At 38.1% G+C, this 27,786-nt stretch overlaps 1 protein-coding gene across 1 annotated transcript; it reads left to right on the top strand.

Annotated features, from left to right (window-relative positions):
* The first annotated feature begins 1,683 nt into the window (after positions 1 to 1,683).
* LOC124164316 (adhesion G protein-coupled receptor L4-like) lies at positions 1,684 to 25,962 on the top strand. Its single transcript, XM_046541576.1, has 8 exons — positions 1,684 to 1,858; positions 12,199 to 12,584; positions 14,369 to 14,779; positions 17,844 to 18,014; positions 18,363 to 18,651; positions 19,316 to 19,609; positions 22,459 to 22,985; positions 24,788 to 25,962. Exons 1-8 carry the CDS (start codon positions 1,708 to 1,710, stop codon positions 25,430 to 25,432), a joined length of 2,874 nt encoding a protein of 957 aa, XP_046397532.1. The 5' UTR covers positions 1,684 to 1,707; the 3' UTR covers positions 25,433 to 25,962.
* Positions 25,963 to 27,786: the final 1,824 nt, after the last annotated feature.

Here is a 27,786-nt window from a genome sequence, read left to right on the forward strand (position 1 = left end):
TTATTTACATTAACTTCATCCATTTCTCATATTTCGTCGTTTATGACAGCCAAAGCTTGATTTATAAGGTGATTTCGAGTCAATGCAACTTTTTCTCGCTGCTTGGAGATTTCTACATACAACTTTTGTGTAAAAATAGCCATTGCAAACAATTCTATAATGGTCTTTAGCAAAAAGTCCATTTACCTAAGTTTCAATTATAAATAAGCACCAATCAAATACTCGTTATGAATAAAAACAGGAGATACAATTTAATTCATTAATTTACACTGTGCCATAACTATGAAAGAAAAAATGGAAAGTCTGTGGGCTAAGCATTTTATTTTATCAAAAAAATCCCGGTAGTAACTTTGCTTGAAAGTTGTGAGGCATAAAATAATTACGTTTCTCTATTGATATTCGCTCTTCTCCTCGTAGTGCTTTTGGCTTGTAGATAAATTGTTTGTAATTTTGATTGGCCGTTATCTTGCTTATCTGCTTTCGTATGCTATTGTACAAATATTAATCTGCTTTCAGGTAACCTTTTCTTTTTAGAAATACAACCATAAAAAAATTATCAGGTTGAATTTGGACCTTGAAAAAAGAAAGATAAAAGTTGTCAACGTAAAGAAACCTTAGGCAGCAAATGTGAAATCCGATATTCTGATCCGAAATTCGATGTCTTGCATACTTCAATATAACATATTTTAAACTACCTGACCTGTTCACACTATCCGTACAATGAAATTAATTTATCTAGAATTTCATAGGGATTTGAAAAATAAATATCGAGGTGACCGTTTGGTATTTATAAGCGTTGAGAATAGATTACATAATTAAAAAGATAAAATGGCAATTTTCTGACTATGAGCGGTTTAAAAGAGCTCCACAATTAGCTAAGAGTAATTTTTCTTTTTTCACAAAAGCATTTTCGGCGCTTCATATTAACCTTTAGAGCCTTATGTTTAACACATGCATTAACATTCCTATGCATAAGACATACGCAATGTCATCTCTACTCGGCCCCCTGGAGACATCTCCGTTTAATAGCGTAAGTCGATCAGGGCTGGCCAAAGTTGTATGTGTTCCTAGCATTAAGATACCGATAGTAAACAAATATATCTACTGAAATGCTAAAGAACATAAGAATCGACGTAAATCTCAAGTACATTTAATTTCATGTAAATTTAATCATATCAAATTTTTCAATAAATGAGTTGGCAAACATTAATTGAAGCTACATTAAAAATTAAGCATAAAAAAGTTAAATCTTAAAATATATATTCGCATGCTGATACTAACGTTTTAATAACCATCATCTATTGATTCCATTTGACGGCTTAAAAACACCTGAAACATTCAATCTTGGTTTCGATTCGATGTTCGTTCTCGCTGCGGCAATTTCACTCGCTTCTGCTTTAATACGTCCACAGTACTCACTTTATGAATTGCCCTTAACACTTTCAATTTTAAAGGGTTGAAAGCGAGTCCAAGCATTATTGAGTGCTATATTCAACTCATCAATCAGAATAGCATTTTATATTCCTATGTTTCTATTTTGGGATAACGCAAAACTATGGCTTTGTTCAATTGCATTTAACATTTAGTTAGAATGAAAAATATACGCTGAAGTATTTTTAGCGTGGGAGACAATGGTTATTTAAAACAGGTGCTTTGTATTTTACAATCTCTTTCACAGAAATGAAGTTGGGCGATAGGAAGCTGTCCATGCATAAAGCACTTGAGCCGAAGGAAGGTGAGGAACTTCGCGTCATCTACACTCTGCCGTCACCTCTTACAGAGCGGTCGGAGATAAATATGAGCATCAGTCCATCGCATTGGTATATTGAAAAGATATCCGTGATCCCAGCATCGGGAGGTAAGGGAGCAATCATAGAGTTTCATTTACCATAGGTGGCCCCAGTATTCTCGTCTTCCACGACTTCATTGATTCCCGCCGTTAGCCGTAAATTCTGGATCTCCAGTCGACAGTACCTATGCATGTCCGTATATTTATAAGCCCTCAAAAGGTAGGCTAAGCTAACGAATTAAATCGTTGAATTCTAACAGTTAATCTAATGCGAGCTAAATGCAAATATGTAATGATTAAAAACGATTAAATTCTGTCTAGCGTATACCTTTGGGGTATACGTGTATTGATAACAATCCTAGCGAATACAGCGCCACTGTTTACGGCAACATGTGGGAATCATTGTAGTCACGAGAGTGGATAATCCTGCATACAATATTTATGGGAGCACTATACGATGGATACTATTTTTGCCACAATTCCTTGGGAACCCCGAAAGCCGCCTAAAAAGACGTGTGGCAGGGGATGCTAGGTCATCAGCCGTTTACACATAAAAAGAAAATGATGAAATAAAATTTCGACTAGCAGAATGATTTCCCACATCTATCCGTTCGGCAAAATATCTCTCATAATTTATCGCTTCTGTCGGTCCTGGAAATATGGTGGGGCTCGAGTATTATGTTCACGTGTCGCTCTTAAATATATCCATTCTCAATTGTTCAAGCAATCTAATCCTAGCGCGCAGCCTCCGAGTCTCCAGCGTCTCCCAGCCTTAACTGGGTGTCTTTAATTTCAACTCCCAGCCCAGATTCTCTTAACATCTGGATAACGGGGACTGTAAACCCTTAGTGGTTTTTGACGAACCGCGCAATTTACTTTGTACTTCATCCAGTTCACAGATCAAATCTTCCGGCACGATATCCCATAAGCTCAGTGCAAAACCAAGGTGTGGTCGGACGATTGCGAAATATCACCTCTTTGTTTTATTTTTTCATCCGAAAACCTTTCCCCAATACAATAAACACACTTGCAAAAAAATATAAATAATACATAAAATTTTCCCTCCATATATGTGTTCATTGAACTAAATGAATGACATGCATGGAACGGTTGGAGACGAATCAATATGGTCTGCCTATTATTATGACTAGTCCTACTTTTATTATTATTATTTTTAAAAATATATTTTCACAGCCTTTTTGCTAGTTTTATGCGAGGTACAGGTATCACCAAGCACTCTCGTCTTTTTACTCTGTGTTGAAATATTTTCTGAAAATCCGGCAAGTATTTAAAATTACTGCTTTTTGTATTGTAATAAACAAGTTTTTCGGTAGACCAATAGTTTGAAGACCCTGACGGATTGAATAAGGCACTACTCCTGTGGCAGAGAAAATGATTAGTATTATGTGTACTTTATCTGATTTCCACAATCTCTTAAGTTCATCTTTAAGTTCTTCATACTTTCCCATTTTGTTGGTGTAGGCTGTCGTTATATCATGCGAATCAGGTACGGCCATGTCTATCAAGCACGTTTCATTGTGAGTTTTATCTTGCACTACTAGATCAGGTCTATTGCTATGGACTGTTTTATCGGTAATAATTGAACGTTCATAATAAATCTTGCAGTGATCGTTTTCAAGGATGGTTTTAGGTGTGTGCTTATACTCCAACATCTATGAGTTTATACTTCAGAGCTAATTCCTGTTGGATGATGTTGCATATTTGATTGTGACGGTGCAGATAGTCTTTTTGGGATAAGTTAGTGCATCCACTTGTGATGTGCTGTATCGTATCAGAGGCATTATCACATTTTCTGCATCTCTCATCCAATAAATTTGGGTGAGCTTAATAATATATTTTTCATAATGTTTTGTTTTCACCACCTGGTCTCGTATTGCGATCATAAATACTTCTGTCTATGGGAAGAGTTGCCCATGCCTGAGCCATGCGTGCGATGCATCTTTATCGATTTCAGGGGCCTCCAGGGAATGAGTGTGCCTTCCGTGAAGGGATTTAGCTTTCCACATTGACATTTTACTGTCTATAGCACCAGTGGCTTCACTAATTTGCGTACTTTCGTCAGATGGGTGTAACGTTGTGTATTTATTGTTTGCGTCGCAGATAGATCTCAGTAGATCCGAGGTGCATTTCTTGCTGGAAAAGTATTTCCGTAGCTGAGAAAGTTGTGAGTTGTGCTGATTCTTGATGTCTACGATACCCCTTCCACCAAATTTTCTGGGCAACGTACTCCTCTCTATATTCGAGTTTTTATGGAGCATGTTTTTCTCTGTCAATTGGGACAGAATTTTTCTTTGTAGGTCGTCTAGATCTGTTTGTGACCATTTGATTACACCAAAGGAGTATGTCAGGAGAGGGGTGGCAAAGGTATTAAACGAATTAGAGAGGTTTTTGCTGTTTAATTCCGTGCGAACAAGTTTCTTGACTCTATTTTGGAATTCTGTCGAAAGTTTTTGCTTTATCGTAGAGTGGTCTAGTCGTCTTGCTCGTTGGAATCCCAGGTATTTATGTATTTATAAGTATCTCCCTCAACCATGGCCTCTATTATTTGCCCATCCTGCAGTGGAATATCATTCCTTTGTACTCTACCTAGGACTGTTGTGATAGTTTTACATTTATCTATTCCCAAATCCATGTTAATATGCTTAGAAAATATTTCAGTTAACCGGACTAATTGATTTAGATTATTATTATTTGATCCTGCATACAGCTTGAGATTGTCCATATAGAAAAGATGTGATAGAGTATGACATCTTGGTTCTTTTCCTTTTATTTTGACTGCATAAAGATTATTATTCACGAGGTTTGATAAAGGGTTTAGCGCAAGGCAGAACCATAACGCACTCAAAGAGTCACTTTGAAATATTCCCCGTTTGATTTTGATATGATTTGTCTGTAAGAGACTCTCGTCAGTTTTTACGTGCAAGATAGTGCTCCATTTTTTTCATCACGATATGGAGACTTTTAATAACTTCTGTGTGAATTTTATAGATGTTTAGTACTTCTATAAGCCAGGAATGGGGAACAGAGTCTAAAGTTTTTTTTGTAATCTATGTAGCAACTGCGTAGGTTCCTCTTCTTTTCTTTTATTTGTTTAAGAATTATTTATTCAATTATCAACTATTCCTTGCAACCTTTGTTTCCTCTGCGACACCCCTTATCATCATCATCATCAGTGATTACTGTCCTTAGACAGGTTTCCACTGGACTTCTCTCCATCTTTCTCTATCCTGAGCATCCTCCTTTAGGTCTTTGTATTTTCTTCCTCTTCTTATATCATCCAACATTCCCATCCTCCTTCTTCCTCTTCCTCTCTTTCCTTCTATCTTCCCTTCTATTATTCTCCGTTCCAAACAATTCCTTCTTAATATATGCCCTAACCAACTTGCCTTCCTCTTATGAATCATATGTATTAATTTTCTTTCCTCGCCTATTCTTCTTAGAACTTCCTCATTCTTCACTCTGTCAGTCCACTTCACTTTCAACATTCGTCTCCATACCCACATTTCAAAACTTTCTAAATATCTCTCCTCCTTCTTTTTAACAGTCCATGATTCACATCCGTACAACACTACACTCCACACAAAACATTTCATAAACCTCTTCCTCATCTCTATTGGAATTCTTTTTGCTGTTAACAATGCTTTTACCTTTCCATACGCTCCTTTACCTATTGATATCCTTCTTCTTATTTCCTCAGTACAACTTCCATTCCATCTTACCAGACTTCCCAAATATTGGAAAGTCTGTACTTGCAGTATGATATTTCCTTCTAAGGATATACAAACACAACCTTCTTTTCTGCTGATTCTCATCACCTTGGTTTTATTTATGTTTAAGTTCATTCCAAATTCCCTCCCCACATCCATTATATCATCCATCACTTGTTGTAAATCTTCTTCACTTTCTGCCAGCACTGCCTGATCATCTGCATATTTAATTGTTTTTATTCTTTCTCCTCCTATTACAACTCCTCTAGCTTTTTCTAAAGCTTTCTCCATCATTTTTTCTGCATAAACATTGAAGAGCTCTGGAGAAAGGCAGCACCCTTGCCTCACTCCTCTTCCTATGCCAATTTCTTCTGTTTCATCATCTCCAATTTTTATAACTACTACCTGCCTACAATACATCTCCTTTATTAATCTCCTATCTTTCCAATCAATGCCAATGTCTTTCAAAATTTTCAATAACACATTCCAATTAACCTTATCAAATGCCTTTTCCCAATCAATAAAGCAAATGTACAAATCTCTATTCACTTCCATCATTCTTTCTCCTATCATCCTCAAGCATCCTATTGCATCACGAGTCCCTTTACCCTTTCTAAATCCAAATTGATCTTCTCCCATATTTTCTTTAATTCTTCCTTCGATTCTTTTTAATATAATCCTTGTAATTACTTTGGTAACATGGCATATAAGACTAATTGTCCTATAGTCTTTACATTCTTTGGCATTACATTTCTTTGGTATTGGTATTAGAATAGTTTTAAGTAGATCATCAGGCCAGCTCCCGGTATCATATATCCTATTGATTAAATTTGTTAGTCGACTCATTGCACTGTTACCTAGGTTCTTTAATGCTTCTGATGGTATTCTATCGCATCCCATTGCTTTCCTTTCCTTGAGATCCTTGATTGCCTTTTCCACTTCTCTTCTCAGTATGTTTGGTCCTCTATTCACCTCTTCACATTCCCATTCCTCTTCCAGCTCCATCTCAGAATGATCATCTTTACTATCATATAGTTCTTTCACATATTCTTTCCATATGTTTTTGTTTTCCTCAACACCTGTTGTTATCTTTCCGTATTTATTTAACATTCCTTGTTTACTTATTTTCTTTGGCTCTCTTTTTGTGAACTTTTTAGCTGTTTTATACATTTCTTCCAATCTCCCTTGTTCTTCTAGGACTTCCATCTTTTCGCATTCTCTCTCCATCCACTCCTCTCTTGCCTTATCAGTTAATCTTCGTAGTTCATTGTTAAGTTTCCTATATTGCCCTTTTCCTTCTTCAGTGTGAACATTTTTCCTCTTTCTCCTTTCCTCCATTTTATCTATCATGCTCTGAGTGATCCATTCCTTCCTATTTCTTTCCTTTTGTACAACACCAACTTCCTCTTCTAAGACTTCCCATATTACATCCCTAATGTTATTCCATTCCTCTGATACCTCATTACTTTGTCTTACATCTTCCAATTTTTTCTCAACATTTTTATTATATGCTTCATTCTTCTCATTTTTCAGCTTTATTACATCCCATTTCCTTATCAACCTCCCTTTCTTAACAAGCTTCAATCGTGTTCTTATATCAGTAACTAGAAGATTGTGGTCAGAGTCAGCATCTGCTCCTGGGTAGGTTTTTGCCATTTTAACACTATTCTTAAACCTTTGATTGACAATAATAAAATCTATCTGATATCTTGAAATATCTCCAGGTGCTTTCCACGTGTACAACCTTCTTTTATGATTTTTAAACCAAGTATTTGCAATCCATAACTCCAAGCGCTCACAAAAATTTATCAATTTTTCTCCTCTTTCATTTCTACTTCCAAGACCATAATCTCCAACTACATTCGTCCTTCTTCCATTCCCCACTACACTGTTCCAATCTCCCATCATTATAGTTCTTACTTTGCCTTTTCCATTTTCTTCATATACTTCCTCTATTTGCTCATATATCCGTTCAATCTCTTCTTCTTCTGCATCTGATGTTGGCAAGTACACTTGGATAATTAATGTATCTACTGGCTTACTCAGTATCTTGATAGCCACTACTCTATCGCTTACTGGCATAACTTTAGTTATATTTCTCTCCAAATTCTTTCTGTATATCAACCCGACCCCATTTTCCTTAGATTCCCCTCCCTTATAAATAATCTTATAATCTCCTGAATCAAATTCTCCTTCTCCTTCCCATCTTACTTCACTTAATCCTAGAATACTGATGTTGTGTCTCACCATTTCTTTCTTCACATTTTCCAACTTCCCTTTCCTATTCATTGTTCTGACATTCCATGTTCCTATTCTCAATGCTGATGTTACCTTTCCCTTCTTCTTTCTCTTCTCTTTCAAACCACACAGTTCTCCTGGGATAGTGCCCACCCGGAGATCCGAATGTCGGCATATTACTCCGGAATATTTCTTATTCTCAGGAATCACCATGCTTTCATTGTAGACCAGTGGGACTAGGGATACCGTAAGGGTCTTTAATGCGGTGGTTTCCCCTTGCCTTCCGCATCCTATGCCGTTGACCTTGTGAGTTCATCCGCCTTTTGGAATGATTTCCCATTCCAAGGGCAAGAGGGTGCCCTAACCCCTGTCCGCTCATCCATCCTCTACAGAGGTTGTTGGCTTTGACAGGGGGGGGGTCTCCTTATCCCGGGAGATACTCGGTCCCTGTGTCGTTAGCCGTTTTTAATAACGTTGCCCCCTCTCTACCACGAGGAGGTGATCATCAGGATTTTCCTTTCATTGAACCAAGGACCAAAAGGCATTACCTTGGTTCTCCAGTACTTTTAGAGAGGACACCCCTTATGTTCTTCCGTAAAAATGTGGTTATCATCTATATGGTTGTTGATTACTTCTGTTATGCAGGAGGTGAAAATTTTATAAAATGTTTGTAGACAAGGTATCGGTCTATATTTTGATGGATCGTTACATGCAACTTCTTTTGGCAAAAAATATGTTTCACCTTCCACTAAAAAAAGCTGGAATATTTTCTGGAAACTTCAAAAATTCGTTTATACATTTTAGTAGAAGCTTATGGCAGCTGGTGATTTTTTTGTACCAAAAGTTGTGTATATTATCACTTCCTGGGCTTTTCCAATTATGGGTTCGGCTGAGAATTTTTTCCAGAATTTCAATTGTAATAATGGGGGGAAGCATTAGTTTCTATGTTTTCCGCTGCTGCTCTTTCATTTTTCATCCATGTCACATTTCCATTATGGGATGTATCATTCGACCATATATTTGACCAAAATTTCTCCATTTCATGAGAGTTAAAACTACTCAGGTTTTTATTTTCACAAGAAATGGATTTCTTCTGTTTGTTATTTCCCAATGTTATGTAAAAATTTCGTTGATTCTTTTCAAATTGTGAATTCTGTTGTTTTCTTCTTGAGCAATAGGGAAGTGCACTAGTGTTTCAAATGCACCAAACACATTTCTTAAATTAAAGTTCAGAATAACATAATGTCGTAAAACCACAGTTTAAATCCTAATAGTGAATACTTTATTCGAGATGACCGTCTGAAATATGGAAAAATTCAAAGGCCGCGAAAACGGGTGTCCATGTTGAATATTGGCCGTGACGTCACAAGGCAGTAGCAGAAGGCAGCTTCTACACCGTTTAGTTCTACCACTATTATTGCATAGAAAAATTACAGAATTTGAGGGTATCCGTTTTTTGCTGTCATAAAATATCTTCAGAATATATATGTGGCTGCTTCTCTTTTGAGTGAACGACTTCATCATTGCGTAATATATTAATATTCATTTACGTGTCAACTTCAAGTTAAGAAAGAGTAGTACGAATAGCACATTGAATCTTTAATAAATGCATGATGGCATTTATTTTTCGCTGGGTATATTTTGATACAATGCCGTTTATCATGCCAAAAATTTTTTTGTAAGAACCGAGTCAAACTAATAAACCTATTTCAGACGTTTGCTGCAAGACTTATTCGTTGCGTATGTATTCACGCCGGCCGGAACGTTCGCCCTTCGCAACTAGAATCATGGGATGTTAGCCTTATTTCCGAGCTGGCTGGTGGTTGCAATGGTTCGCTGTCCAGGATGTGTTCAAGAAATTATAATCTTGGTTGGGAGAAGGAAAATTCCAACGATTTATAAATGGTATACCAAACTTTGATGTATTTATGGTTACTGAATAAGGAGGACAGGTTCAACGCTCCATAGAAATGCGAGACGTTAAGGCTAACAAGGGGAGACAGCGTACCTTGCTCCATCTTTTTCAATTAGGGCGTTAGTTAGGCTGTAATTAATTAATTTTCATGCGTTACTTTTTACAAGTTATGTATATAAATCCAAAATGTCCATTATTTCCAAATGGGTCGGTTGGGGTAGTGGTAGCGTGCACGATTCATAGGATAGGTCTTACCCGAAGGACCGTGGTTCAAGACTGCGTCATGTCATTAATTTTTGTTGTCTTCATTGTGATCATACGGCATCAAGTTTATCATTAATTATAATTGCAGCAATCATTGACATAAGCCAATTTTTTTATCATCATTATGGCGTTTAGGTATTTTAGCAGTGTCATTACAAACGCAGAGATACGATGACTACAAGGGTTGGTGTGCGCTAAAATGTTAATTTTTTCTTTGCTTATACTGACCAACTTCCACATTAAAAATGAAAACCACTCTTGTAAGAGCACATACCATTAAAGGCTCGCGGCAAGCAACAATATGCGTACAGGCATAATTAATAAGAACACAAAGCTAATATAAAATGCCATATATCTCGAACACTTGTAATTCACATTACTCCAAAGGGAGTTTACTTACTCAGTACATACCTCAGTACCTTGTACTCAGTACCTACCAGTTTACCTCAGTAGCAGTGCTAAAAGAACCATTCTGAAATATAATTTCAACTAACAAATAGGATGAAATAAAAGTTGATAACCCTGAACCGGGCGCGCTGGCGTATAAAATACGTCAATCTTTGAAAACCAAGGATATCGACATTGTACGTACATTCTGGGCTATAATGGTCTCGTGTATTCTTACAATGTACTTTGACTGCCTATATTGCGAGTTTTCAAAGTTCGAGGTATTGTAGCTAATATTTTGGATCAGCAAGATGAACCCGTCATCAGTGGAGTACAAATTACGCCGCGCGACCTGCCGTGTACCTTAATATCTGTATCACCTATAAATGTACTAATTTCAACAAATAAAGATTAACTTTAACAAAAATCGTTTGTTATCATATATGCACATATCATGGGGAAAGTACGCATTTTGCCCGGTCGTGTAAAAAAACAGTCGCGCCATAATTCTTTAACCAAACTACTTTCAGTTTATAAATTACGTAGGTCTACGCGGAAGATGCTATATGTTGACTCAACACACTTTCTGATGTGACTGAGGTACCTATTGAGTAAATTATTATAATATAAATATCAATTTGATCTTACAATACCTTCAAATGATCTTCAAAACAGAATATCATCGATAGGTAAGAGTCAGGAGCAGCCTTGAACCATTTATTCCGTATAGCTTGTGCTTAAGGCACGGGAATGAATATCTTCTCCAGGCTTTTGTTTCGACGTCGAGATGAAATTTGGAACAAAAAATCATTTATAATTCTATTTTGAATTCATGTTTTCGGTACTAGACGACATTTTTAGGAAGCAAACTCCACCGATTCCCGGAAACTCTCGCCGCGCTAAAGAAGGCGACGGAATTCAGCGATACTCCACTGGTGACTACTGCCTTGTGACGTCACATCTCAATCAAGATGGAGGCACTGTGTTTCAGCGCAACATGAAATTTTCCGACTTTCAAAACGTTTTAAAGTGCATACCCCAGATGCAGAAAATAAAAGTGACTATACTAATGTTTCTTTTTTAGGCTAAACTTTCAAATTCAGCAATAAAAAAAAATTAGTGCACTTCCCTATTATTATATCTGTTGAGTCTAATTTTTGTGGCTGCAAGTTTTTGCCTGAGGGTGTAAATAATATCTATTATACTTTCATTTGGTTTGTCGTATTGAGTGTAGGAACGGTATTTTGTGAATGCCTTCTCAACCTATAATATATAATAATACATTCTCAACCATTAATATATCATTGTTGCAATTGCTAATGCAACAATAACTATTGCTGTTGTTATTGTTAATAACAATTAAATTTTCATTTTCATTTATGGATGTTTTGAAAATGGAATTATAATACATATTTACAGCGTTAAAGTCTCACTTGTTCAGTGTTATTGAAAATTTATATTGTTATTTCCTTAAATTTTGTCCATTTAACTTGTTCCTGAAGTTATTGTTTCTTTATTCATTTATAATAATAATAATTATTGTAATTATTATCATTATTGTTATTATTATTATTATTACTATTATTATTATTCCAAAAAAATAGTACATTTGCCGCCTACAAATGGTTTCCAGTTGACGTTATTTATGCTTACGTGTGCTGATGCTCTCCTAAAAATAGACTCCTAAGAACTCCAGCAGAAGGTAGTTATTGAGGAACAAAGTAGTGTACGTTAATATGCGAATGTCAACTACTACAGTAATTATCGGTAAAAATACCTCATCAATGACTCGTTGTAACGTGGAAAATTTGAATGCGAGGAAATTGAGTTGTTTCAATTTGCGTAAGCTGAGCTTTATTTTTCTATTCTCTTTTCAGGAGATACTGCTTATGGGACCCTTACTAGAATCGAGCTAGTTCCAGTTAAAGAAGACACTGGCGCTATGCTGAATTATTACATCCATCCTAACGGAGAGTATTGTTTGAAAGAAGAACGTTGTTTACTTGACCTCAACTCGTATTGGCCCATCCAATGCAATGTTACTGCACAGCTCCACAAGGATTTTTCCATGAATTACAGACATTCTTATTATCCCCACTGGAGGGACTGTATGGTATTATTACATAAAAGGGAGGGGCAACCTACCAACTTAACAGGAGAGGCAAAAATAGGGTGCCCCATTGAAATAGACGATATAGAAGGACTACTAACTTGTTGTCATGAACTCATTGAGTTACATGCAACGATGCTGTTCCGGTTCACGGTATGTTAATTTTGTAATTCCATACCTTTCATACCCTTCTTAACTCAAATTCAGCACCAATTTTTTCTATATTTTTGTTACGGAAATGTACTAAGCTAAGATTTTTGTCTTCCTTTTCAAGTTTTCATTTTCATTGACACTTTATGCCTATGTGTTTACGAGATTACAATTTAATTAATTAATTTATTATTATTCTATTAGGTCCCTTTAAATTTTTAAAACCCCCATTAAACTTTGTAAACTCCGAAAGAAAGTTACCTTCCTTGTCCTCGTGGATCAAGATTTCGGAGTCTACAATATGCTTACTGCTAAATCAAAATTACACAGCGAAATGATTGATCAATTGACACCATGAAATAATTGACAGCGAAATAGAAAGTGTGTGGTGTACAGTAAAACAACGAAACAAATAGGGGAATTCATGTTTGCTCTTTTTATAGGCTTCCTAACTCCGAACTTCTTGTTATTTGCCAACTAGAAAATTAAACATCCGCGACAGACTCTGGGAAACAATAAAAGTGTAAAAGTTATTAGGGGAAGATTTTAATCTTACATCTACAAATTGGTATACTTACACTGTAAAACCGAACTCAAGGAATAGTGAAATCAGCGAGATATTACCCAAAGTACATGCAAATCACTCTAATCCAATCAGCTGACAAGCCTACGTGGGGATTGAAAGCGTTAAAAATTGATGCAGTGACAGCTACAAAACCAAAACACAATATTTATTTATTTTATAAATGCAACATCATTAAATTTGGCGAGATGCTTAAAGACTCCTACGCAAATTTCGTAGCTATAACAGAGGTTAAAAACACATGTAACATGTAAACACTCCTTAGAAATCCTGCGCCAAGGAATCAAAGAGCATATTCCGCAAGAACTGAAATGTGATAATAAAGAACCAAGTTGATACAACAACGATGGCATAAGAGACCATAGTAGACAGAGAAAGCTATACATCTTGTCCATTACGTTAGATAATAACTGGAAGGAACTTGAATCTGAAGAAAGATATGCTGTACACGCTCAATACCTAAGAAATCAATTCGGACAGCACTGCGAAATTTCAATAAGAAAGGTACTCGGTGGATTACTCGAAGAAAATTTGAAATCGTTTTGGTCGTATGCGAGAGAGCTTCAGGAAAATCCCTCAACCACAATACGTTATTTGATAAAGATGGTAAACTTGTCACCGAAAATATTGACAAAGCTAACATTTTATAATTACAAACATCAGGATTAATTATATACATTGCTATATTCTTTCATCGAAAGATAATTTGCTTATACAACACAGATGATACTGAATTTAAATTAGATATCCCATGCACCCATTACCCGCCCGTGCCCTTTAGGGGTTAGCTTCACAGATCGAGCCTTACTCTGAGATGGTATTCATGAAATCACTTTAAGAAGGAAAATTACCGAGAGACTGGACAATTGCAAGCGTTACACCCATATTTAAAAAGGGAAGCAGACATGACCCAGGCAACTATTGTCCAATTTCATCAACATCGATTATAGGCAAGATACTCGAGTATGTCGTTGTTAGCAATATCATGACTTTCTTCGACTGTCGTAACATCCTCCATGGATGTCAGCACGGCTTCCAAAAAGGTAGATCACGCGAAAAAAAACTCCCCCTCTTTCTCACTAAGAGAGATTTTTTTCCCAAATCCAAAATGAAATATTTCGAAATGGGCTTTTTGTGTAAAACGTTCTCGCAGCCCTACTCACATATACTCTCACGGCCATCCATGAAATTATTGCAATTGTAGGATGCCGTGAGTGTTCTCTTTACTTTCAGCTTCTCCCAATACCATGAAGTGACAGAGCTACTCGATACGTATACGACTCAAAATCAACAAGAGAACACGGCGTACTACATATTGGAAAGCTTGGAGGAAAACACAATCCGCGCCCGTGTGTCTTTCCGCGGTCTCAATGACGAGTTTCAGGGCGAGGAGTTGGACTGGAATGAGCGCATTCGCAACATGAGAGACTACTTGGAGAAGCGCAAGCCAGGTGCCGTGAACTTGAGGAGCACCAGGTATTGCCATCCGGAGAGAGGACACTGGTTAACGTGGCCAAAGACTCCCCAGGGAGGCCGCACGCTTCCCGAAGAGTCTTGTCCGAATAGCGACGACACCATTGGACCACTTCGTAGTTGCCAGGGTGATTTCTTCGAGGTAAGCATGAAATACAATACGCTTTCTTATACTTAAAAAATATTAAAATACGAGTCCCAAAAAGGAAAACTAAAATTCACAGACCGTTTCCCGTGACAAGACGTTACCACTGGCGGAGAAAGATAGGGGCTACGGAGGCTCCAACCCTCGAAAGCTAAAAGACTGAAAAAAGCATTTCTTCTTTGAAAATTTTAATAATTAAATTAAAACCTTTTAAAATAAGGGATGAAATTGTAATGCATAAAAGAAACTTACCATGAGGTAAATTTACTAAATATGTACATTAATATTTGTTTTTAAAACTTTATTCTTAGGAAAATCAGGCAACAGTTAAGTATTTCTCAAATTATTTGTAACCTCCCGGAGGTCTGCTACTGCTTAGAGGTTATCCTCAAGGCTTCATATCTTCATATCACTTTATCCCTACCCTAGATCCGCCACAGGAGTCCACTCAGAATAATAATATCCTTGTTGTCGACTGGTTACTGCTTTCTAGTACATCGATTACTCGAATTTTCTGTCGATATTAGGGATTGGCGGTAAATAAAATACTGACGCCGTTGTAAATAAAACACTAAGACGGTTCTAGGTCAAACACTGAGACGGATATTTTCAAAACGCCCATCCTTAAAAACATACTCCCAAATGGCATAAATAGGTGTTTCATCAAGTAAGACACTGCACGAAGCGTGCGCCACGGAAGAAGAGACGGTAGCACGAAGTCATAATGGCATAAAATATGTGATTAAAATAAAAATATTTTTTCCGAGCAAACAATGTTAAAAACTATTAAAGCGCTGTTATAATTTTCTTAAAATTTTGGATCTATAACCTTTACTGTGCTAAAACTTGAACGAGTACGGCTTGTCCCCCTCTATTTTTGATCATAGGTACGTGTTTGTACCTATGTGTGTTGTCACGGGTAGAAGCTTTTAAGACATTCCAACCGTATAGCTATTGACCATATTAGTGAATGAGCAGAGTTGATCTTTAGTATTCATACTTTGTAACGGTTGAGACCCGTCACCCCATTTTTCTTCATCCCATCCCGCACCCCTGTTTTTGTCCGTGGTTCCTGGCATTTATTAGTCAGGACCAGTTCAAGACATCAATTTCACCAAATCTCCCGAGTTCTAACGCACGTAGGTTTTCAAAAGTCAAAATAAATTATGATCGAGGAAGGACTTTGTGTGACTTCATGCCAATCAAAAGTTCATTTGTGGTCGACAGGTCACTTGAGCAACCGAGTCAGTAGGGGGTAATTGCTTGCTACTCTTCCGCTGCCACCCCGAGGATTCACTCGTTGCGCCTGAATATCTTCAGTACCAGTATATCATATATGATACATCTGGTATGTTATCATTTCTTCATTTGAGATTGTCCCCAAGTGCTGAGCGCCGACTGTGTCGTATTCTATACATTCTGCACTCTCTCAGGCGAGGTCGATGACAAAAGACTAGTTTTGGTGTTATTCTACAATTAGTGGCATTAGGAAAGGGGATTACCATTCATTGATACTACTTTCCAACTATTTTTTTATGTAATTACAACAACAGGACCCTATATATATAATCAATACCACTTATTTATGCATCTTTTATTTTTGTATGCAACCCTTTTCTCGTAATAGGGTCGTTTCCTTCATCAAAGAAATCGAAAGGCATTGATGGCGATTCGTTTCCTAACATTAGTGTATTCATAATACACAAATTATCTGGGTTTAGAAAAACCGGTTTAGACGAATGGCAATGGCCAATTTTATCCTTATTTGAAAAAGGCAAGATTGGCCCGCATGCGAAGCCTCTCCACGTGACGTCACAGGGACCAAGTTTCTACACGAGAGGATAGGAGTTTTACATAGCCTGAGGTTACCAATGCATGCATGAGGCACAGAGCTCAGAGAAACACGTCTTAATAATCACCTATTAAAACTGGCTAAGGTCGGAAAGTTTTCTTCGTTTGATAAGGTATTAATAATCCTTATTTAAGCCAAGCGCTACCAGCTAGCATGGTACTATGCTACCTGCTAGCATTCTGCGTCGTATCAGCGCTCAAAGCATCGCCCCAAGGTCGCCTCACTTGAGGCAGCGGGAACCAGGACGACGTCACATGGAGTTTTCCCAGCATTCATTCTTAGAGGTCGCGTTTTTGCACGCTTGAAAATTTTCGCTTTTCATTTAATCGCTAAAAATAGATACCGTCGTTTAAAAATATAAAAGTGTGAAATAAATACTCTAGGAGTAATGATCTTTTGATTCAGGCAATAAAAAATAGTAGGAAACCTCGCTATAGTTGCATTATTTTTAGGTATCATGGTCAATATAAGTGGTAAATATCACAACAATTACAATTTTTTTAATTAGGTTAATATTTTTCAGCACAATGTCTGAAGAGAAATGAGGAAAACGCAATTTTTCTGCGGAAAATACTAATAATATAATAAAATTTCAGGTCTGAAGAGGTTTAAGCAGCCGAATGTCACTCGGTAATTTTGGGCATTTCTCCCACGATTAAGTCGTTAGATTAGGTCACTCAGATGATATTGAGCAAATAACACTCACTTACACTTAAAAATGATATTATTTTTCTCTATATTGCAATGGAGATCCGGTTGTATTATTTTTCACCGTCTTGCAGTTTTTACATATCTTTTTGGCACTAATTTATTTATATTTCCATGCTGTGTTACATACTGTCATTTGCTAAAAAATTACATCTAATCCCAAAAAGTTGAGATAACATCTGACTACTCTTCATTTATACTAGGTTTGCTCAGATTTAAACCTACCTATTTTAAAAATATAGACTTTTTCCAGCCATTTCAAGGTGTCCTATGGACGTCCATTTGACAGCCAGACATCCACAAGTCTCTTGTTGACATCCTTTGGATGTCTATTGGATGCCATTAAAAATGACATCCTGTAAAGGTCACGCAACTTCTGCCAACTATTCATTTATCCTATAATCAGATTTGAAAATACCTTTTCTTAAAAATATATAGACTTTACTTATGCTTCTATAGGTGCCTATCCTACCCAGGTAGTAATTAATCCTTCTTTTCCAGGGCGTTTATTGGGAGCCTTTGCCATCACCAAATGACTCTCGTGTACTATGTCGTAAACCTCCGCAACGCTGGGAGCGATTATCAAATTTGAGTCTTCACGTGGAGCAAGGTGATTCCTTCGAGAAGTTCGCGAAGGAAGTGGAAAAATATTCTAATTTATCAGCAATTGAGGTGAGATATCTGGAGTAAGCGTCGTGCCATAATACTGAATGATGTCATTATATTCTTCAGGTCATGGTACAAGTAAGACAGACAATAAGGATTTTGTCCATTTTTTCTTATCTCTGCTCCTAAAGTTTATAATCATTGGAATACTTAATGGAAGCCGGTTATATCTAAATTTTCATTTCATATTATATGTATCAAATCCAAAAATTGAAATCCAAGCCTTTCGAAAAACAAGACACTCGTTTAGGGAATTCCTTCATTGCATAATTTAATTTATTGGCGATTTCATTCCTCCATTAGGCCTGATTTCGATATTATCTTCTGATCGCGCCCAACTCTGTTGATTTCCAGATCAGTATCATCACGGAAACATTAACTAGGGTAGCAGAAAATATAAGTGATGCTTCAAAGTTTTCTCGCCAAGATATTATTTCTGCTCTAACACTTGCTAACACTGTTTTGGACACAAATCCCATCGAAATCATGGCGTCAGACAACGCATCAGGGACTTCAAATGACTTTCGTCTGGCGACTGAGAAGCTGATGGTGGCTGCTGCGACGAAAGATGTTGAGCCTGTTTCTCTCGAGCATGTGTCTGGATTCTCAGCGCTTCCTGAAGCAGGAGTCAGAGGATTCAAGGGTATGAATCAGCGTAAAGAGTGAAGACTAGCTAAGATGTTAATCCAGTTTTCCATAAGATTAATCGTATACGTAACAGAGTCTAACTACATGACACATTCACAAGCACATGTGAATGCATGAATAACACAGGCCAACGACGAAAAAAACTTTTTTAGTGATAAAACCTTATTCTTATGTTTTTTAATACTGCTGAATCCAAATGTGATGCTTTCAAAGTTGTATCACTCACCATTCATTCAAATTTTACTGTTAAATTTATGAAATCAAGTAATTTTTTTAGAATTTAACAGCTTTTTTTAGATAAAATAAAATCAAAAAAGTAGGTCTAATGAACGAAGATAATGGGGGATCGTTGTTGCTACTTCACCGAGAATTGCAACAAGCGATTATTCGCAGAAAAATCTACATATGAAGGAAACTTCAAGGAAAAAAGCTTGCATATTGCTTGGAAAGTATGGGTGATACAAAAAAGGTAAGGCCAGGTGTGGATTCGGCACATAAAAATCTATAAAGATCAGCTTTTAAAATAATAAAAAACATCTTCAAATAATATTTTTTTGTTGGTCTGTGTAATCGAGAATGGTTTACCACAAATTGATATTCACATGATATTAAATGAAATAAAACTTTATATTTTAAATTAACATGCGTCATTTTTTTAGGCTACCAACAGATGAACGGCAATGGGTCAATTATGGTAAATATGACACCTATATTCTGGAATAAAGATAACGAGAATGACAACGCGTCAATGGTCGTCATGCTCCTGGAGAACCCAGACTTTTACACTGGCATTACAGTCATTTTGTACAATAAAAACAGTTTATATCCTGTGAAACCATTCGAGTCTTATGAAAATGTCGCCCAAGTTTCCTCAACAGTCGTCTTCCGCGCACATAAAATGGATGGAACAAATAACAAATCACCAACAACATTACTTCTACTTTTTTCAAAAGGTGAGTATGAATGTAATTACACACTGCTGCCAGTTGCACGGCGAGGGGGGGGCGTTTCGGGGATTAAACCCCCCCCCCCCCCCCCAGAGCTGAGATCAATTTTTAAGTTTAATCCATTTCACTTAATTAGATTAATATTACTTACGCAATAGTGTAAATATAAATAAAATATTCCTCAGAAGGACGCAAAACTCACCATTTTGAACCATTTGTATGAAAAAATTTTCCAGAGGATGGTACCCGCACCTCCCGCTTACCCTGGCGGGAATTCCACATCCTTAGACCCCCCAGTGTTTTGCGCCCAACCTCACTCGCCTAGCCTTAATTCCTATCTGCGCCCCTGACTGATGCAGCTGGGAGAAGAGGAAGATAGGGAGGTTCATTTGAATAAGAGTTATGATATTTGAGGATTTGCCCCTCCCCAGGCTGTTTGTCTTTTTTAATGTATTTGACCGATTAAGGTATGTTTCCATTACGTTCTTAAAATGCATGCTTGCAGTCTTACCCTCCCTTATCAACAGCCAATATGGCTCACTCCCTTTTATTCCATCTAAATGTCCTTCAAAGTCTCCTACGTCCTCTCCCTCGTTTACCTAACGTTCTACACTCCAACACCGTTTTCAACATCCCCTACCCGCTAAGTACTCGCTCCATTCATGCTTCCTGTCTCCTTCGTATCTCATCTAAATGCTGTCTCTCTTAACCCACCGCGTTCAGCACTTCCAATCCACGTAGTGTGCACTCATTCCCTCGTTCACTTTCTCCCTTGCACCCTGCTCTCTTACTAATGCTCTACTGGCGCCGTAAAGTGTGAACGGAAATAATGCGAACTATTGACAATAACGAAATGTGAAACCGCAGGGTAGTGTTAGGACATCTGTTGGTTGATTTAAAAATCAATTTCACCATGCCTTTCGGTTTGTTCACGTTTGTAATTTAGGCTGCTTAGTATTTTGACTTTTCTGGCACTGATTGGACGCTCCTACTACACAAAATTAACACAAAATTACTTACAGCTCCAGTTCAAGATTTTTGAGTTTTCCCAATTGAATCCTCCCTTGCTGTCGTCGCATCCGTAAGTTGACGATTGAAAAGTGTACGAAGGGTGAATAATTGCGAATTGGAAAACCGTCTAATTATTCTTCCTAAACGGTTATTCCTCCTCTCAGTCCACTTCACATTCTCCGTTCATCCTCACACTCACATCTCGAACGTCTCCAGTCTTCTCCCGCCATCCTTCCTAAGCGTCCGCGTCCATATTTCATTTACGTGTCGCACCCGCCTGTTTCCGCCAGTGGGCTCATTTCGACCGGCTTCAAAAATCAAATAATAAGTGGATAAGTTGTTGCAAGCTTTGCCAATATATTTGTCATGACTCGACAACAAAAAGCAATGCGCGTTTTACACAAGAGCCTCATATGCTCAGAATTGTAGGACATTATAGCCATATGGCTACGGTGGGCGGAAAAAGGTTAACAGAGTCATCTGCAAGTCCACATTGCATGCGAACATTCCACAAAAGAAACTTTATTTTATGTAGAAGGGGATTCTAAACCTGGAACCCCGAATTGACGTGCCGCAAGGCGCTCTACCGCATAAGCTGCCATCGCTGGTATCTAGGATACTAGTCATTCTCATCCATTTTCTCAGTGGCTCATATCGCCGGCACTTCCTTCCATCTGATTTTCTTCCTGTTTGCGGTAACGCTCTATGCCGTACCATTAATAGCCTGAGATACCATGACTTCTAATCCGAAAAAGAAAAATATTTCATTTTAGGAAAACATTTAGGGCTCTTGCTGTAGAAACAAAATTATCTATCTTGGAGAAAATTGTGGAGTTGAGGCAAGTGGAACGAAATCCTTGGGGCGGGCTCGCGAGTTACACTCCTAGGGCAGGGTCTATAAGCGCGAGCTTTCTAACTCTGCGCTCAGAAGGGGGGAGGACAGAAAGGAAAAAGGATTGGAGACATCGCCGCGATGAGAGCCCGACGATACCTCCAGGGAAAGGACGAGGGAGGAAGGGCGGGGACGAGGAGTCTCGCACCGTCACAAAGGCGGGCTGGCCCTACTATTAGCGAAACCAAGCAATACGCTATTAATATTCTACCAATTCTAGTAGAATTTCCTATAAAGAAGAAAAATCTATCGATCGAATCGGTAGATAGTGTGGAGGTGAGGCATTCATCTTATCCAATAACGTTTTATTGAGGGGAGAAGGATGTTACCAATAGGCTAGTTGTCTCTTATAGGGATGTATGGAGGGCAGCCGCCAAAAGGGAAAAAATTCCGGGGTTGGTGGTGTGATGCACCGAAAGCCTCCCCCTGCCTATGTGCATGGCTTAATAGGAGATTACGTGATAGAGCACTTGGAACACATTCGGAAGATATGGCTTCGAATCCCTACCTAATGAGATGATATTTAATCTATGAAATTATTCCACATCTCATCATCATCATCATAAGGTAACAATCCTAAGATTGCTTTGATGCAGCTCTCCATTTCTCTCTCCTACCCACTAACCTTTTCGTAGAAATGTACTCTTCTCTTATACATCCCATATAACCTGTCCTATGAAACACTTACAGGGCCGTCCCTTGCCCTTCTTTCGTTCAACCTGCCCCCCAACAATTGTCTCCATCAGGTCATGTGGTCTACTAAGTTGTCCCGTCTGCTGCTTAAGGTTTTTAGGAGGCTTCTCTTTTCTACCACTCCTCTCAGGACTACCTCGTTACTTACATGGTCAATTCATTTTATCTTCATCATTCTTCGGTAGCACCACATTTCGAATGCTTCCACTCTTGACTTCTCATTGCACATCTATACCGGGGATTCCCTTTTCGCTTTCAGGTCCGTTCAAAAGGGCAGAAAATAGCAAATGCGTGTTCTGGAAGGAGAGCGCTCGTCATTGGACGGATGAGGGATGCAGGCCTGTGTGCGACACCCACCTGGTACCACCAGACATGTTCGGATGTATCTGCGACCACCTGACCGACTTTGCTTTGCTTGTGTCCCTACCGCCTAAGAATGGCGAGTGGGAAATAGACGATGCCCAGATCTCAACGGTCCACATCGTCTGCTCTTCAATCTCCTTGCTTTGCCTTCTGGCAACGTTCCTCTATGCTGCACTGTGCCCGCATTGGTGTGAATCCATGTATGTGAAGATCAACCTGAACCTCAGCGCCTCAGTGGCCCTCTCGCTGATGATATGTGTCGTCGAAGAGATTCGAAGGAAGGCCATCCACGAATGCGGCCAATCAATGTCCTGCATCGTCTTCGGAGGTTTTCAGCACTACTTCATGGTCGCCTCATTCTGCTGGGTCGCGGTGGTCTCAGTCTTCTTGGCCTCGCAAGTCCATCCGAACAACGTGCTACGGGTATGTCACTTATACATTAGATGATTGGATAAGGTACAACCGTTTACAGAACGTGGCACAAACCACGTGGAAGTTTGATACGGCCTATATTGACTCCTGAATAGCAATCATGCAAATCTAACATTGACATTACATTAAGCATATATATTTTTAACTGCAGGAGCCTCAAGATCCATTTGATCCATTTCTATGTTCAAGATTGTAGGTATTTATTACAGACGAAACGGCGACTTTTGCATGTATTGACGGCAATTGAAATGGGGTCTGAGTTAAATGCACTTGGGCACATTTTTCAATAGGATATTTTGTGTATCTTACAACAATACGATGCCAACTTTTGGAGATCTTTCTAAAGAATTTTAGTAAAACAAATCAAAGGTGGAGGAAGTAAGTAAACCGGTTCTAAGAGCCCATTTCAATATTTTTATCACCATTTCTGTGGCCAACCGACTGCTTTTTCAATTGTTACACTCTTCATAAAATAAAACCGGTTGCTGATAACATGCTACTCAAGGGAAATATATAATTCTCAATTAATTCTGCACCATTTTAATAAAAATTATCACATCAGAGACCAGTAAAACCATAAGGCTGCGTTACTATGAGGAAGATTCAGGATAGAACTGATGAGCTGCCTCAATAAATCAAAATAAATATCATGCAGTTTAAATATAGTGCACAAAATATATGAGAAGTATTCTAGGAAAGAAATAGGAAAACTATAATATAGAGTACTTGCAATGTGGGGGGTACTAATGCTAATAATAGCTGGAGAGCATTTTTCGGGTCATTGCTGTAAAAGGTTCCTCCAACATATGGGAATGCATAATGCGTTGGCACTTAAACATATATAAATTTAGGCAACTATTATTCAATCATTGCCAAACGCCCTGGAGGTGACTATGGGTGCAGTATTTACACCATTAAGTGGGGGAGCGGGCCTCTTGAGCCGCCCCTGTCATATTCATTCGGGAGGATAATACAATGCATTAGCAATGCCTAACATTGGCTTGGCCCCGATGAAGAGAATAACATGGCAGCAGCCGCCATATTAAGTGCATTAGGCTGGGAGCCGCTGGAGACACGGAGGCTGCGCACTAGGCTTAGATTCCTTGAATAATTGAGAATGGATATCTTTAAGAGCGACACGGAGAGCATGATTTTTGAGCTACACTATATTTCCAGGTCCGATAGAAGCGATAAATTAAGAGAGATTTTTGCGGAACGGATAGATATTTGAATTCGTTATTCTCCCAAACCGTGAAGGATGAGCACTTTGTTTTTATGTGTTAACCGCTGGTGTCCTAACACCCCACCCATATGCCTTTTAAGTGGCTTGTGGGGTATTATGTAGATGTAGATAACCTTGATGACAAGAGGCAATTGCACCTACAACAGCACTTGCAGAATATTTGTCAAATTCACTGATTATTTCTACAATTGGGATATATGTACCTTTGATTGTGAGTACATTTTGGGAGTTATCTGCCTGAGAATTTATAGCAATAATTTAAGATGATGGATCGATATTAGATGGTGGAGTAGAATAATTGTAAGGATACATTAATTAATTTAAAGCAAGGATACCGTAAGATAGTTTAATATGCCAGAATGATAATATACGTGATTAAGTATCATATTGTTCCCAGGCCAATCCCAGCCAAAGCATGATTCATTTACCTGATTCAGACTGCCTAATTTTTTCTTTATTCTGCACGTTTAAGGGGAGTGACCTTTCTGTGAGATTGACATGTAGATGTAGATTTATATATTTTTTCATCTTCCTCAATGTTCTGTTTCAGACAAGAATGACCCAGCTCCTCCTCCGTTCGTCCGTCATTGGCTGGGGCCTTCCAGTGATCCCTGTTGCTGTCAGTATGGGCATTGACACACGCCTCTATATCCATCGCCCCGGCACAGCCTTCTGCTTCCCCGATGGAAATGCCTTTTATTTCGGCGTGCTGACACCCACGGCTGCTGCCATGTTGACGACAATCATAGCTTTTGCATTCATCATTTGGACCATCTTCTGCTACAAAAGCCCCATTCCAGTTGTATCCACGAAACCAAAACTCCTCCGCCGATTCTGCTCAGCGTTCATCTTGTTGTTTTCCCTTGGATTCTACTGGGTGATTGCTCTGCCCCTCCAGCCGCTCACGTGGAAACCGACGGCGTACCGATATTTCAGACTATTTGTCGCCTCCACGGTGGTATTGCAAGGGACGTCGCAGTTTTTGCTACTCATCGCCTTAAAGAAAAGCGCTCGGACGATGCTGTCCCAGCGATTGTCTACAATATTCTTCAATCTAAAGAGTTCTTTGTCGTCATCGAAGAAATACACAGTGATCAAAGATAATAGCGACAAGTTCATACCCTACCTATCTTCGGGTAAATATACTGTAAAAATGGATTCTTCCCAAGAATTGCAGGATTTCAAGCAGTGCTAACCCAATTTATACGAAATTCATCAACAATACTCTTAAATTTAAGAATCATGACCTTAGTCCCAGATTTGCCAAAGCTATCGCTTACGTTCCTGACTCAATTGTCAACCATTTTTGAGATTCACATTCCAGCCACTGCAATGATGTCCATTGGATATCCCGGCTAATATCCATGGATTTTCATTCGATGTCTTCTAGACTTCCAGTGGATGTACAAATGTCTTCCTTGTGGACATCATTGCAGTGGCTGGAATGTGAATCTCTTTAGTCATATTCATTGATTTTGTCGAAGGCATGTACGTAGGTTCTAATCATACTTACTCTTTTCAATTACGAGTTATGGTGCCAAGAGACGAAAACTGTTGCCTTCCAATTGAATTTTCCTAAGATCAGACATTGTCATTGTGCTAATAGCAAAGCCTTATTTTTTGCATTAATGTTTTATTTGCTGTAATAAGAGATTAATTTTTTTATCAATTTGACTTATTTACTCTGACCTTAGTGTATTAAGGCCATAAATAATTAAATAAAGAGCCAGAGGAATAAATTAATTCTTTATTGAAAAAGTTTCATAAGCTTTGTAAATATCATTTTTTACAGTTATTTTTGACGAAATTGCAACTTTCGTCACGTTTTTAAGAGCCAGAATAGCGTCAAAATCCATTTCCAGGCAGGGAATTTCCTAACCTTTCCTGTGGGAGGGTCCCATCATGAGCACCTGGCGGGGGCCCTATTCACCCCAGATGGCCCCTGACTATAAGAAGTAATAAATACCAAAGAAATGAAGCTGAAATATTTTGTTAAATAGGAAATGTTAAATAGTAAATATAGCTAATAAATTAAAGCTAGCAAATAAATGGCATTGAAGAAGAATTTCCATAAGGTCAATTGCAGCACTCGTGGTGGTAGCCAAAGAATTCCTATTAGGGGAGATTGGGGTACAGTGGGACACGGGGTACAGTGGGACAATTGATTTATTTAAACAATTTAATCCGTCAAAGAGCAATTGTAATAAAGTTAAAGAAGTCACATCACGATAAATAATGCACAAAAATCTTATTTCATAATGTTACGTAGCTTCGCATAAATGTTATTAAATATGTTTTTTGCTATAATTTTCGTAACTTTCATGTTGTGAATATTTATGCAATTTTCCTAATTATTATTAGCTTCATAAAAAATGACTAGTCGAATACATTGTTTAGAGACTGTTTAATATTTTTAAAAACATATTTCCCGAAAGTAACATGTTTTAAATTTTTGCTGACAAAAATAAGGCTTCAAAACATGCGGAGCACATTGGGACACCTCAAATTGGGCCACAGTGTGACAACTCGGATTGGGGCACTGCTGGACGGCAACTGGTGCTTTGAATTATCAATCTCCGTAACCTAAATGCACTCTAATTTCATTTCATGGTGACTTTATAGCGTTTTGGCTCCATATTTATGCCTAAGGATTTGAAGCAGTATATTTCAATGCAATAATGTGACGAAAAAAGTACAGAATAGCAACAGCAATGCACGTAAGAAAAGTAAAGCCGAAGTGAATAATTATTGTGATCCCCGATCGTATGCGACAATTTGTCTACATTTCTTGAATCCCACCGTTATATAGATGTGATCTTAATATGGAGAAGTTCAGCCTTGGCCATAAGCGAGCTTTAGGTAGTGAGAAGAGGGTCGCTTAAATATTAGTTGCTGCGATACTTCTCCTTTCTATAGGCATGCTCAGGGAACATTCAGTAATATTCGTGAAAGGAAGAATATCAGGCAATTTAATATTGATTTTTAAAGAGAAATTTGAGGCAAGAGTTTTGTTACGTATTATCTATTTAATTTAAATTATTTATAAATTGAATTTTTTATATTCATAGCTTATAAAATTATTTACCACCATAGGAAACTGTGAATAACAACTGCAGCACAACTGCACCACAGACCTTCTCCCCTGCACACGAAAAAGTTAGCGTATGAGTTTGCTCAGAGAAATGGAAAGAAATACCCGCCATCCTGCGATCAGAAAGAAACCGCTGATGATTATTTGTTTTATGGTCTTATGAAGCGGAATCCTTAGATTAGCCTTTGGAAACTAGACGAAACCTCACTGGCAAGAGCCATGGGCGACTGGGCGATGGTCCTACAGGACGATTGTGAGTGCATTTTTTTCCGATCTATCAGGTCTTTATGTGAAACACGTATTTTCCGTTGGAAGTGTATAAAATCATGATGAAAGTGGTTCCACTACCGCTCAACTCCAAGGAAAAATGATTGCCCCCAAAGGTGAAAAACAAGTAGGTGAAGTTACATCATTTGAAAGCGGCTGCTGGATGACAATGTGCTATATTATAAATGCTA

The sequence above is a fragment of the Ischnura elegans genome, chromosome 8, assembly GCF_921293095.1.
Source record: "Ischnura elegans chromosome 8, ioIscEleg1.1, whole genome shotgun sequence".
Taxonomy (NCBI): Eukaryota; Metazoa; Arthropoda; class Insecta; order Odonata; family Coenagrionidae; genus Ischnura; species Ischnura elegans.